The following is a 12,000-nucleotide window of genomic DNA, read 5'->3' as shown; positions in this document are numbered from 1 at the left end:
AGCCAATCAAGAATGTGTAGGACCACCTCGATCGAGCTGTTCGCGCCATGGATCTTCAACCGAGAAACCTAGTGCAGCTGGCCACAGCAACGGAGTCGGCATGCCTCCACATCCCTGTCGGTTCCATTCAGAACATCAGTGACTTCTTCCTGCACGTTTCGCAGCAGTCTGTGCTACAACAAAAGGTTATTAAGACTTCTGACAGGTGGTGACATTAATGTGACTGGACAATGTGTAAGTCACAGGCTACAGGGTATTTATTCCACAGTATGGCTTACGACTTAGCTTGAGGGAGCGAAGTTGCCACAAGTCCTCGAAAACTTTGTATTCTTAAATATGCAGTGTAGCTTCAAGGTAAAACAAGTGCTTTGAGGAGATTTCAGGTGGCTGTGTGGGACAGAGAACTTACAGAAAGGCCCAGTCCTTAGGCTCCAGTGGCGACGTCTCGTTGACACTGCAGAGGCTTTGCTGCACGTCCACTGCTACAGCGTCTGCCTGGACACCGGGCAGCAGGCTGGCCACCCGCTTCTGCAGCAGGACCACCACGTCTGCTGGGTCACAGGACGGGGGCACGCATGCCGCCCAGCGCAGAGCGTGCCCGGCGTGGTCGCCAGCACCTGCCTCTGCGCAGCCAGGAGGTCGTCTGTAGGGGCGTTGCCGTCAAGGAGCTGCCAACAGACAAGGACCAACGTGCCACTCAGCGGGTCTTCAAATGCAGTCACATTCAAGATAGTATTCGATGGTGCAATATGTCAACAAAGGGCAGGACTGTTGATTCTCAAAAGTCTTTCTAGGTGTAAGACGTTTGTAAATATTGTCGTGAATATGCTGGTACCATCAACCCCCTCCTCTCCCATCCATTCCCTCGTCTCTACTCCCCCCTGCCCCCCACTCCAACCTCCACCACCACTTACCCCTCCCGTGACGTTCCTCCTCGTCATACTTCTCCTTTCCTCTCTTACTGTCCCCTACCTTCTCCTGTCTTCCCTTCCTCACAATATTATTAAACACCATCCTAAAATTTTGATACTAGCGTTATTATAAATCCAATTTGAAAGAAAGCAGCAGAAGATATTGTAAATGATGTTTTCGAAAGAATTATTAACTAATTCTCAGAAAATCGACTTTTCCTAAGTTTTAAATAGATGCACTACATTCAGTTCTGTACTACAGATAGAGCCATATCAACAACTGATGTAGCACATGAATGAGAATCAGTAAGCAGGGTAGAATGCTCCCAATTTTTAGATGTACATACTGATGAAAACCTGAGCTGAACTTCTCAAATACTCAAAAGTCACCTACCCTTGCTACTCGTATAATTGCTAATATTGGAAACAGACGAATTAAGCTCTGACCCATTTTGCGTATTTCAAATCAATAACTTCTTATGGAATAATTTTCGGGGGGTAACTCACCGCAATAAAGTATTAATTGCTGAAAATCAAACAATAAGAATAATACGTGGTGGTAACCCACGGGCGTCATGTAGCTACCTGTTCAAGGAGCTAGGCATTTTAAGGGTGCCATCGTAATACATGCATTCGCTGGTGAAATTCGTCATAAACAATCCGTTACAATTCGACAAGAACAGTAAGGTCCATACCAATAACACTAGAGGAAAAAATGTCTTTCATGACCAATTATTAAAGCTGTCAGTGGCTCAGAATGGAAATCTTTGATCTCTTGCTCAATGACAAAAAATGTCTTGCAGGTATCACAGCAAATTTTAAATTTTGGACGACTCCTCTTCTGTACACGAATCCTATTTAAAAATTGGTAGCCTGTAGAAGAAATAAAAAAATTGGTTTCAAGTTAAACTGTGTGAGCAAGACAGAAAAAATGTGTTCATTAATGTTTCCACAAATCGTACAGAGATATCCTGTAAAAAGGCTCGCTCAACGTCATTTCGATTAAAGACTCGTTCAAATAATCTATGGAACATGTAAGTAACTATATTAATTTGTAACACTCGACACCTCTCATACATATCGTTCATACATGTATCAGCACATTTGAATCCTTCACGGAATCGCAAAAGTCAATAGTTGGTAAAAATGATAAACTTTTAGTAAACTTCATTAATATATAAGATGGACTACCTTTGCTGTAGCCATTCAAAACATGATTTATCAATTTTTTTTTAGAAGAGTTGTCAGTTAATTGTTGTTACAGTAATTAGCTTCAGTGTGGGTGTCATAAGAGCGCGAGCTTCCGTCTTTGTCAGCCACCAAGTTCAAGGCGTGAGGGTAACAAAATTACAAACTCAAAAATGTACAGACTACAATTGAGTTTATTTGGACTTTTTTGTGTGGTAGTACAGAAAAGTAAGATTTTAAGGTGTCATTATTAGAAGTGTGATGTCACCATTGTTGCCTCTCTGCCGACAGTAAGCGAAATATAGCCTGCGTAAGCAGCAGCAACGCGCGGTTAAACCTCTCTGGTCATAACAATGAGATATTCAGTTAATTATTTTTGGGTGTGCACCAATTGTAGCAAGGTTCAGAGTCGTTAAAGCGGTGCCGTAATGTGTGTGAGGTCACCACACCAACACTTAGCCATGTACCAGTAACTGTGGGACTCGATCAATTGTTTGCTCATATCAAGTAATAAATAATGATCTGAAGCAGCAAAATAACAAAGGTCTGCGAGATAAAAAATTTTTATAGCGTTTTCAACGCTGATTTTGGGAAAAATAGTGAAAAAATTCCATCGCGTACAGTTATTTCACAAACTGCTTGTCTAGTTTTAGCTTTTTTCGATATTTCAGCATTCTAGTGAGTTTTAATTTTGATTTTCAGGATCTCCATAAACTGTTATTTAGCCGTTTCTGTACTAGATACACGTAAAATAAAGAGTAATTAGGAGAAACCAGCAGTATTTTCATGTCAGTGCCTATCTGTCGCGCTGCCCCTTCCCCCGCCATCACCAAGCATTGAGCTTCTGATATTGACCTTCAGTTCGCAGTACCTCTTCACTCTGTGCTGTTCACGTGTTGTTGTTACTAGTGGTTTAAAGTAATGACTTTTTTCTTGTGTTCTTAACTTGTTTTATGGACAATGGCTACCAGAGGATGTTTAAACTCGCCAGATTGCTTCTGCTACATTTGTGGTAACTATACCGTTAAAAAGCAACAAAGAAACTTTTCCGATTTTGTTAAAAAAGTATATTTCGCCTATTTTGGTATAAAGTTAGGCGATAAAGATAAGCCTTAGGCCCTACACATAGTTTGCCCTGTGTGTGTTGAAGGACTGAGGCAATGATATCAACGAAATCGCAATCCTGGAATACCAGTTGTTTGGAGGGAGCCCAAAACTCATAGTGATGACTCCTGTTTTTGTTAGTATTATTTGAAAACAGTCTTATTTACAATTTTTTTTTTTTTTTATCAACTACTCATTTCACCTTATTTAGGCGTCTTCAGGCCTGAAGATGCCTCAATAAGGTGAAACGCGTAGTTGATAAATAGAAACCTAAAATTGCAACCATAGAATGTTTTCGACTAATACTATTGAACACTGTTTTGCTGATTCATGACACAGATGGATTGGAAGAATTGCTATTTTGGTTCTTGCAACGTACGAGGTTTGAAAAACGTAAAGGATATTTCATACCCTAACATTCAATCAGCCATTCGCCCTGTTCCTCATGGACCTGAAGTACCAATACCCTTTCCTCCAGATTCTTTGGATGATACAGATGATCACGAGCCATTGGCTCAGCAAGGTGATAGTGAAGAAGACAGAGATTGCTACGACTTATGGCACGTTTCAAAAGATAATATGCTCCTGATGAGTGGAGACTTTTTATTGATTCTTCAAAAAGAAGCCTTAAAGCAGTACTTCTACACAATGGCAATAAGTATGCTTCTATACCAGTTGGACATACGGTTCACTTAAAAGAACGTTACGAAAACCTTGAACTGGTTTTAAGCAAATTCTGCTATTCAGACCATCTAATGGACACTATGTGGTGATTTAAAAGTGATTTCAATGCTGCTTGGTCAACAAAGTGGCTATATAAAGTTCCCTTGCCTTCTATGTGAATGGGCTACTAGAGACAGAAAGCAACACTACATAAAGAAAGCTTGGCGATTAGGAAAACCTTACATGTAGGGGTTAAAAATGTTGAGAGGAAAAGCCTTGTGGATGCCAAAAAGGTGTTACTTCCACCACTTCACATTAAATTGGGGCTGATGAAACAATTTGTTAACGCATTGCCAAAAGAAGAGGAGTGTTTCAGATATCTTTGTGGACAGTTTTTTGGTTTATCCGAGGCAAAGCTAAACGAAGGAATTTTTGTCGGACCAGACATTAGAAACCTAATGACTGATCCCAACTTTGTGGACAAAATGGAAACAAAAGTAAAGGCAGCAGGACATCTTTTAAATTAATTGTTACCAGTTTCCTTGGAAACAAGAGATCCAAACTGCAAGACAATCGTAGCAGGCAGGCTCGACAACTTTAAGAAGTTGGGCTGTAACATGAGCATTAAAGTTCATTTTCTCCACTCATATCTTGTCTACTTCCCTGCAAACCTTGGTGATGTAAGTGAAGTGCAGTGTGAAAGATTCCACCAAGACATCAAAGAAATGGAAAGAAGATATCAAGGAAGATGGAACGTCAACATGATAGCGGACTACTGCTGGATGATAAAAAGAGATGGTCCTCAACGAGTCCACAGCCGGAAAAGCAATAAAAGTAGCTTCGACAGAAAGCGAAAGCGTTATTATAAGGACTTATGAGCTTAAAGAGAAATGGAAGTGTGCTGGAAATGTAGTTTACAACATGACTCATAAATAAAATTTTTATAACGTTGGAAAAAATGTGATAAATTCCTTAAATTTTGTTATTGTACCCTGAAATACTCCCTTTTTTGTGAGAGAACCTGACGTGATAGAAAAGAATGAATTGCATATTTGAAATCAGCGCTGAAAAGTACATAAGTCAGTTATCAAATTTCAAACAACTTTCAAAAAATATTTTTTGCATACCTGTGAATTATTTTAGCCAACAAAATGAGTAGTAAATTGTCGAAATTACTGACTGCATGGAGGATCAGGTCAAAAATAGCGCACACGAATATGTGGCGCAGTGCATTTTTCAAGTAGCCATTCGCCTGGATGACGGCGTATGAGGACTCAATCATAGACCTGGTGTAATAAGAAATGCGATTTATTCGACAGGCGACACGTTTCCATTGGCCGATGGTCGAATCCCAGTGGTTCCGCCTCCATTGCAACCGTAACTGACGTTGTCGTTGGGTCAACACAGGAACGGTGTTCTCCGAAACATTTGTGCATGCGCCAGCACTGTACTCTGTCGCCAGATGTGCCACAGATCGCTGCCTATCCTGGATTACACAGTGGCGGATCCTCCGACCTCTATGATCTGTTATGAGACGTGGACATCCAGTATCATGCGGCCTGCCCATTACTTCACCACCATTCAATCACTTTTTATAGGCGCTGACGGCAGTAGTACGCAAACAGGCGACCAGCTTCGCCTTTTCACTGATTGTCGTTTCTAGTCGCAGTACCACAACAATGCGCCATTTGTCAAACCCGCTTATATAAATGGATTTCCGCATTTGCGGCCAGTATCTTCACTATGAGACAGGCAATTTGTCCCTCTTCCGCTTACATTCTTTCCTTACTGCGCCACGTTCCCGCAACATCACCAGAAGGCATTCAGTCTCGCGGTGGTCAGTGGTCATAATGTTTAGGCTCATCAGTGTAAATTATGTTCGCCCCGATAGGTGAGTGGTCGATGTGACGGATTACCGTCCTTCGGCCCCGGGTTCGATTCCCGCCTTGGTCGGGGATTTTCTTCGCTCAGGGACTGGGTGTTGTGTTGTCTTCATCATTTCATCCCCATCCGGCGTGCAGGTCGCCCAATGTGGCGTCGAATGTAATAAGACCTGCACCAAGGCAGCCGCACCTGTCCCGTAAGGGGCCTCCCGGCCAATGACGCCAAACGCTCATTTCCATTTCCAGAGTAAATTATGTGTGTTGCCGATTTAAGGCGATTCTGCCTTTGCCCATCGGCACTTACTTGAGCTCACATTGCCTGCTGTCGTAATGTTCGCCCTGAACTCTCTTTTCGCCTGTCGACTTACCATTGTTCGCAGCAGTGACCTGTCTAGTTCATCTCAGGCTACGATCCAAATTTGTTGTCCAGTAGTGCATTGTCGAATGCTGTACTCGTATGCGCTTCCACAATCGACTATGGCATACTGTGGTACCTGTCATTAAAATATTATTGCCCATCGTAGGTGACTCTAGCTGCTTCTTCTTCTTATTCTCATTCCTCAGTATTTGAACCGCAACGTAGAGCGGGGTCCGCTCTTTTGGGTCTTCATCTTCTCTTGGATTAGATTCGATTAGATTAGATGTACTTTTCCTTCCAATTGATCCGTAGTGAGATCTTCTGGGACGTGAACCATGCCAGAAAACAAGAATACACAATAAACATGTACAAGCTAAGAACAGATATGATAATGTAACTTACATAAATCCCAAATGAAATTGGCCTTGTGGGTCTGGAATCGGAAAATAAAGAAAAGAAAAAAAATTGATGCATATCTACATTTAAAAGGATAAAAAAAACTTGTCACCAAATATTAAATGTCCAACACACTTAAGTGCATTTGATAGTTCTTAGGCTAGTATATCCACGAATTATCAAATTCAAAAATAAAATAAATAAAAATAAAAATAAAAATAAAATAAAAATAAAATAAATAAAATTTTACAGCACTTATTTATAGTGAACGCATTACTGCACAAAATTTATGCAGAAGTGAGATTGTACGCAGTATTCACACATTAAGTGATATTATTAATAACATACATCTACATCAGCGTGATTACTCTGCTATTCACAATAAAGTGAACCACCTTCAAGCTGTGTCTCTACCGTTCCACTCTCGAATGGCACGCGGAAAAAAGAGCACTTAAATTTTTCTGTGCAAGTCCTGGTTTCTCGTATTTTGTTGTGATCATTTATCCTCATGTAGGTGAGTGCCAGCAGAATGTTTTCGCAATCGGAGGAGAAAACTGGTGACTGAAATTTCATACATCAGTGCACGCATCAATCGGTTCCGCTAAGAAATTCATCAATAGAGTAGAAAGAGTTGGCCAACAGTAAATCCTTTAGACTCTTACCAAACTGAATTTTATCATTAGTTAAATTTTTTATGGCTGCTGGCATGTTATTGAAAATGTGTATTGCTGAATAGTGGACAATTTTCCGAACCAAAGCAAGTAACTTTAAATACGAGTATTTGTGAAACTTATTCTTATCTCCAGTATTAGTTCCATGAACTGAGCTGTTGCTTTGAAAAAAAAAGATATATATTTAATGACAAATATCGTTAAGGAGAAAATATGTTGGGAAGCAATTGTTAGTTCCCCAGTTCCTTTCTGATTAGGTTACGTTGACAACTATTTTTAAATAATGATATGAATGTATCATGGAATAGATTAAATTTTGTCAGCATTTCGTTCATTATAAATTTCATCGCAATTCATCTCTTGCTAACTATTCACGCCGGCCGTGGTGGCTGAGAAGTTCTAGGCGCTACAGTCTGGAACTGCGCGACCGCTACGGTCGCAGGTTCGAATCCTGCCTCGGGCATGGATGTGTGTGATGTTCTTAGGTTAGTTAGGTTTAAGTAATTCTAAGTTCTAGAGGACTGATGACCTTAGTAGTTAAGTCCCATAGTGCTCAGAGCCATCTGAACCATTTTTTGAACTATTCACGAAAAAGTTTTTCCTGGAGGCTTTAATTCTTCTGACCGATTTTCACTGAGGAGGATCAGTACTGTAATGTGCTATTGTATTTACCCTAACTGTGCATCTTGATCAGAGAGAGCGTTTTCTACTGGGTAAACAGCTACTTTATTTCTTTGAGCTTCACCAAAGAAAAAATTATCAGTTATGGTGCTACTGTCTTTTTCAACCGGTGTTGTGAAGGTAATTACTGAGATGAAATTGTAGAATCCAAATGAAGTGTTCAGACTCCTTTAGAAAATCAGTGTTGAAATCACTACAGGCTATTAACTGCTTGCTGCTGTTTGACAAATACCACGGCAAGGAATCTAAATTCCTCATAAACAATTCAAAATTTCCTGTGGGGACCATTACACAGTTACATGATAAATGAACTATTTTTCAATATTAATTCAGAGGCACACACTGTTATGTGCTGATCACTACAAAATCTACCTGTCTCAACGTTTGTAGACTTGTGTACTATCATATACATGTAACAACTCCTTCTTTCCCCACATTCGTTCTGCACGAATAAGATGCTTGAGTGTAATCTTTTATATGTCGCTTATACATACACCCTAATGGTTGTGTGTGCCTAGATAGAAGATGTCTATCTTTTATGAGCCCTCTAAATTTTCGAAACAGACAAGAAGCTCTTGTTTCTTATTACTCAGTCCTCTAATGTTTTGATGAAATAAGCTAACCTTATTGTGCATTCTTAGGCATTTTGTGTGGCTCTTCTGTTATTTTGACTTCTTTAAAACATGGTGCCTTAATCCTGATCTAACCTCAAAAAGGGTACTTCTCTGATGCCTGTAACCACAGGACTCTTGGTTTGTGTGATGGTGGGCCCTGTAAATTCTCTGTGAGAAGGTCAGTCAACCTATCTTCTCTTCTTTTCAGGTGCGTGTGGTGCCTAGTATATCTCCATCTCCCAATTGCAACAGCAGCCACGGCACTAATATAACATTTCATTTCTATCAGCAGCAGCCTGTTCAATTAAATGTTCACGTGGCTAACAGTAGTGTTAACTAAGGGATAGTCATGGTGCTGTAAGACATCCACAAAACTCACATTTGTGCTGCTCCTGTTTCATCCAGATCACCCTTAATACTGTAATTACTGTCCTTGCCAGGTTATTCCTCACTCAAACTAGTGCAATAACCACATACTCTTTGTCAAAACTTTTGCACAAATTCCCTACCTTCTCTGTTACCTGCCAAAGACTAGGACTTGATTTCATAATCATTGTGACCTGGTACCCTGTTCCTCTTTTGTCCTCATCTGGCGTACAACCTTCCAATGGCTGTTACCTACCAGCAAGAGTCTTTTCTTCCCACCCTCTTTCGGTAGCGATTTACACACAGTTTCTTTGCCAGGGTGCCTATTCTGTATCTTTCCTCCGTTGTGCCGATCGTTTCGGTACTCAAGAGCACCGAACGGTCTAGTACTCGAATTAGAGTTCCATCTTTATTCAGTAAGCATTTCGGTAGCGATAATGTTCGCGTCTAGAGAACCGAAGCGCTGTTGTCGATTCGCGTCGCGCAAGCCAATCAAAAGCAAGCGGCCGCACATCCGCGCATGCGCACTGCAGCGCGCACAGCGCCACGAACACAAAGCGGCTAGCAGACGACACAGGCGCGCTATTCTTCGCAGTACCGAATTTGCGTTTTCGGAGTACGAAGTGTTGCTAAAATACCAGCGGAAATGTCGGACAAAAATGATTCTCAGCTGAAAAGCATAGAAATTTTTAGTTACCCTTGACCACATGTTTCCATGCATGCATAACGATAGCGTTTTTGACTGTATTCTGCAGATTGTCGTAAATTCCGCATTATGTCATCTTATTCTCATATTTACTAAGATGGTATCTGTTCTGTAGGACATGTCCGAAAGAACAGATACCATCGGTGACCAAGCAGCTCGTTAGAATGAATTTACAATGAAATGAACACCCTTAGCTGCTTACAGGCGTTGAAATACGTCAATGGGGACAGATGAAAACGTGTGCCCCGACCGGGACACGAACCCGGGATCTCCTGCTTACATGGCAGACGCTCTATCCATCTGAGCCACCGAGGACACAGAGGATAGCGCGACTGCAGGGATTTATCTCTGGCACGCCTCCCGCGAAACCCACAGTCTCAACGTATCGTCCCGCACTACATTCGTAGTGCCCCCGCCCATTATACTCATTACTCGCGGCGCGTTGCCGATTCCCGTAAGAGTTCGGGCACTGTTTGTGCATTCGCACAAAACCTTTTATACTGAAGGTTTTATAGTGAAACAAATTCCTATTTGGTGTTTTAATTACAAATTATAAGTCATAAAGTTACTAGCTTCGACCTGCATGCAGCCCAGTAGCCAATCGGAGCACAGAATCGCTCCGCCGTTGCCATCTCACCACATAAAGGCACCCACCAAACTATGGTACATGTGCAAGTGATACGTGTTGTGTTCCTTGGCCGCATGTACCGATCACACTTCCCAATGTCATCAGCTGCCTGCTGCAATACTTAGGTTGCTTAGATTGATAAAAAGTAATGATGACTCAAAGAGCCAGAAATATTACAGTATCCAAGCTATTCCTACATCTTTGTTCTCGTCAGTGTAATCATTAGGAGCAGAAACTAGGAACAGCCAGAATCACTTCATGCACTGTCGTGTTTTTACGAACGATATACCACTGTGGATGTACCAAGAGAGTGGTTTAAATATACATCTGCATGATTACTCTGCAGTTCACAATTAAGTGCCTTTCAGAGGGTTCATCGAACAGCGCGTGGGAAAAATGAACAATTAAATATTTCCGTGCGATCTGATTTCTCTTCCTTTAATGATCATTTTCCGGTATATAGGTGGGGGTCAAAAAAATATTTTCAGGCTTTGAGAAGAAAGTTGGTCATTCAAATTCATGAGTTGGCTTCCACCTCCGCTTACCAAAACATAGCCGAAGTTGTTATTAAATGCAGTCTGGAACCGCGCGACCACTACGGTCGCAGGTTCGAATCCTGTCTCGGGCATAGATGTGTGTGATGTCCTTAGGTTAGTTAGGTTTAAGTAGTTCTAAGTTCTAGGGGACTGATGACCTGAGAAGTTATGTCCCATAGTGCTCAAAGCCATTTTTTTGTTATTGATTCTTGTTTGGATCAGCGCAACTAAAGCTGTGGACAAATGGAATTTTGAAAATTAAAACTGTACATCGCTACCTAGTTATCGCTCTATCCTGTGTAATTAGTTACAACTCTCGTACTTTTCCAAATGACTGCAGCTCCACGTCGTACAATAACCGAAAAATAGACAGTGGAATTTTAGTAAAATCAAGTCATTGGCGGATCGCTGCCACATCAACATGTTGCTTCTCCCTCACAAAAACTGAAAAATGAAATTGATAATACGTTGGTAATCAGCATAAATATATGAACTCGTATGGAAAGAAAGTATTCGAACACATTTTGATTAAGATTTAACTTATTGTATTACAAATCATACAGAACTAGAGAGCAGCATGATTACATGATGAAAGCCAGAAGGCAAAGGAAAAAGCGAATAAGCAGGCAGCTGACCAAGAAAAAACTGAAGATCTTGCCTTCGTTTTTGTCTACAGATAAAGCAAAAATTGACATCGACCCTTTGGTCACAACATTTACACAGAATTTTACATAAAAATATTTTTTATTCAGAAAGGAATATTACAAATGTCATTAGAAGATACTGCCTCCACGAAAAAGTCTTTATTTTAATGATTGCCACCCTAATGCACCTACTTCGCGATAATACAAAACGAGCCTCCCTTCTTTGAACATTTTCTTTCTCCGTCGATGCTATCTGATGCGGATCCTGCACTGCACAGCAATACTCCAGAAGAGAATGCACAAGCGTATTGAAGGCAGTCTCTTTAGTAGATATGTTGCGTTTTCTAAACGTTCTGCCAGTGAATCACAGTCTTTGGTTTGCTTTCCCGTCAACATTATCTATGTGATAGTTAAAATTCAAGTTATTAGTAACAGTAGTCCCTAAGTATTTACTCGTAACTGAATTTACTACATTTACAGCTATGTGATTTATGGTGCAACTGAAATTTAGCGGATTGCTTTTAGTACTCGTGTGGATGACTTCACACTTTTCATTATTTAAGGTTAAATGTTACGTTTCGCACCATAAACGTCTTACCTAAATCATTTTGCAATTGGTTTTGATCATTTGATAACTTTACGAGAAGCTAA

General features: G+C 40.7%; 1 protein-coding gene across 2 annotated transcripts in view; it reads right to left on the bottom strand.

Annotated features, from left to right (window-relative positions):
- Positions 1-415: 415 nt before the first annotated feature.
- LOC124805308 overlaps positions 416-12,000 on the bottom strand; it is a 68,632-nt gene continuing 57,047 nt past the window's right edge. For both annotated transcript variants that reach the window (XM_047265824.1, XM_047265825.1), the window contains exon 3: positions 416-668. In XM_047265824.1, coding sequence (XP_047121780.1) covers positions 483-668 — 186 coding nt within the window. In that variant the 3' untranslated portion in view covers positions 416-482. The remainder of the gene's footprint in view (positions 669-12,000) is intronic.

The sequence above is a fragment of the Schistocerca piceifrons genome, chromosome 7, assembly GCF_021461385.2.
Source record: "Schistocerca piceifrons isolate TAMUIC-IGC-003096 chromosome 7, iqSchPice1.1, whole genome shotgun sequence".
Taxonomy (NCBI): Eukaryota; Metazoa; Arthropoda; class Insecta; order Orthoptera; family Acrididae; genus Schistocerca; species Schistocerca piceifrons.
The sequence above is the reverse complement of the archived record's forward strand: the minus strand, read 5'-3'. Positions and strand labels throughout refer to the sequence as shown.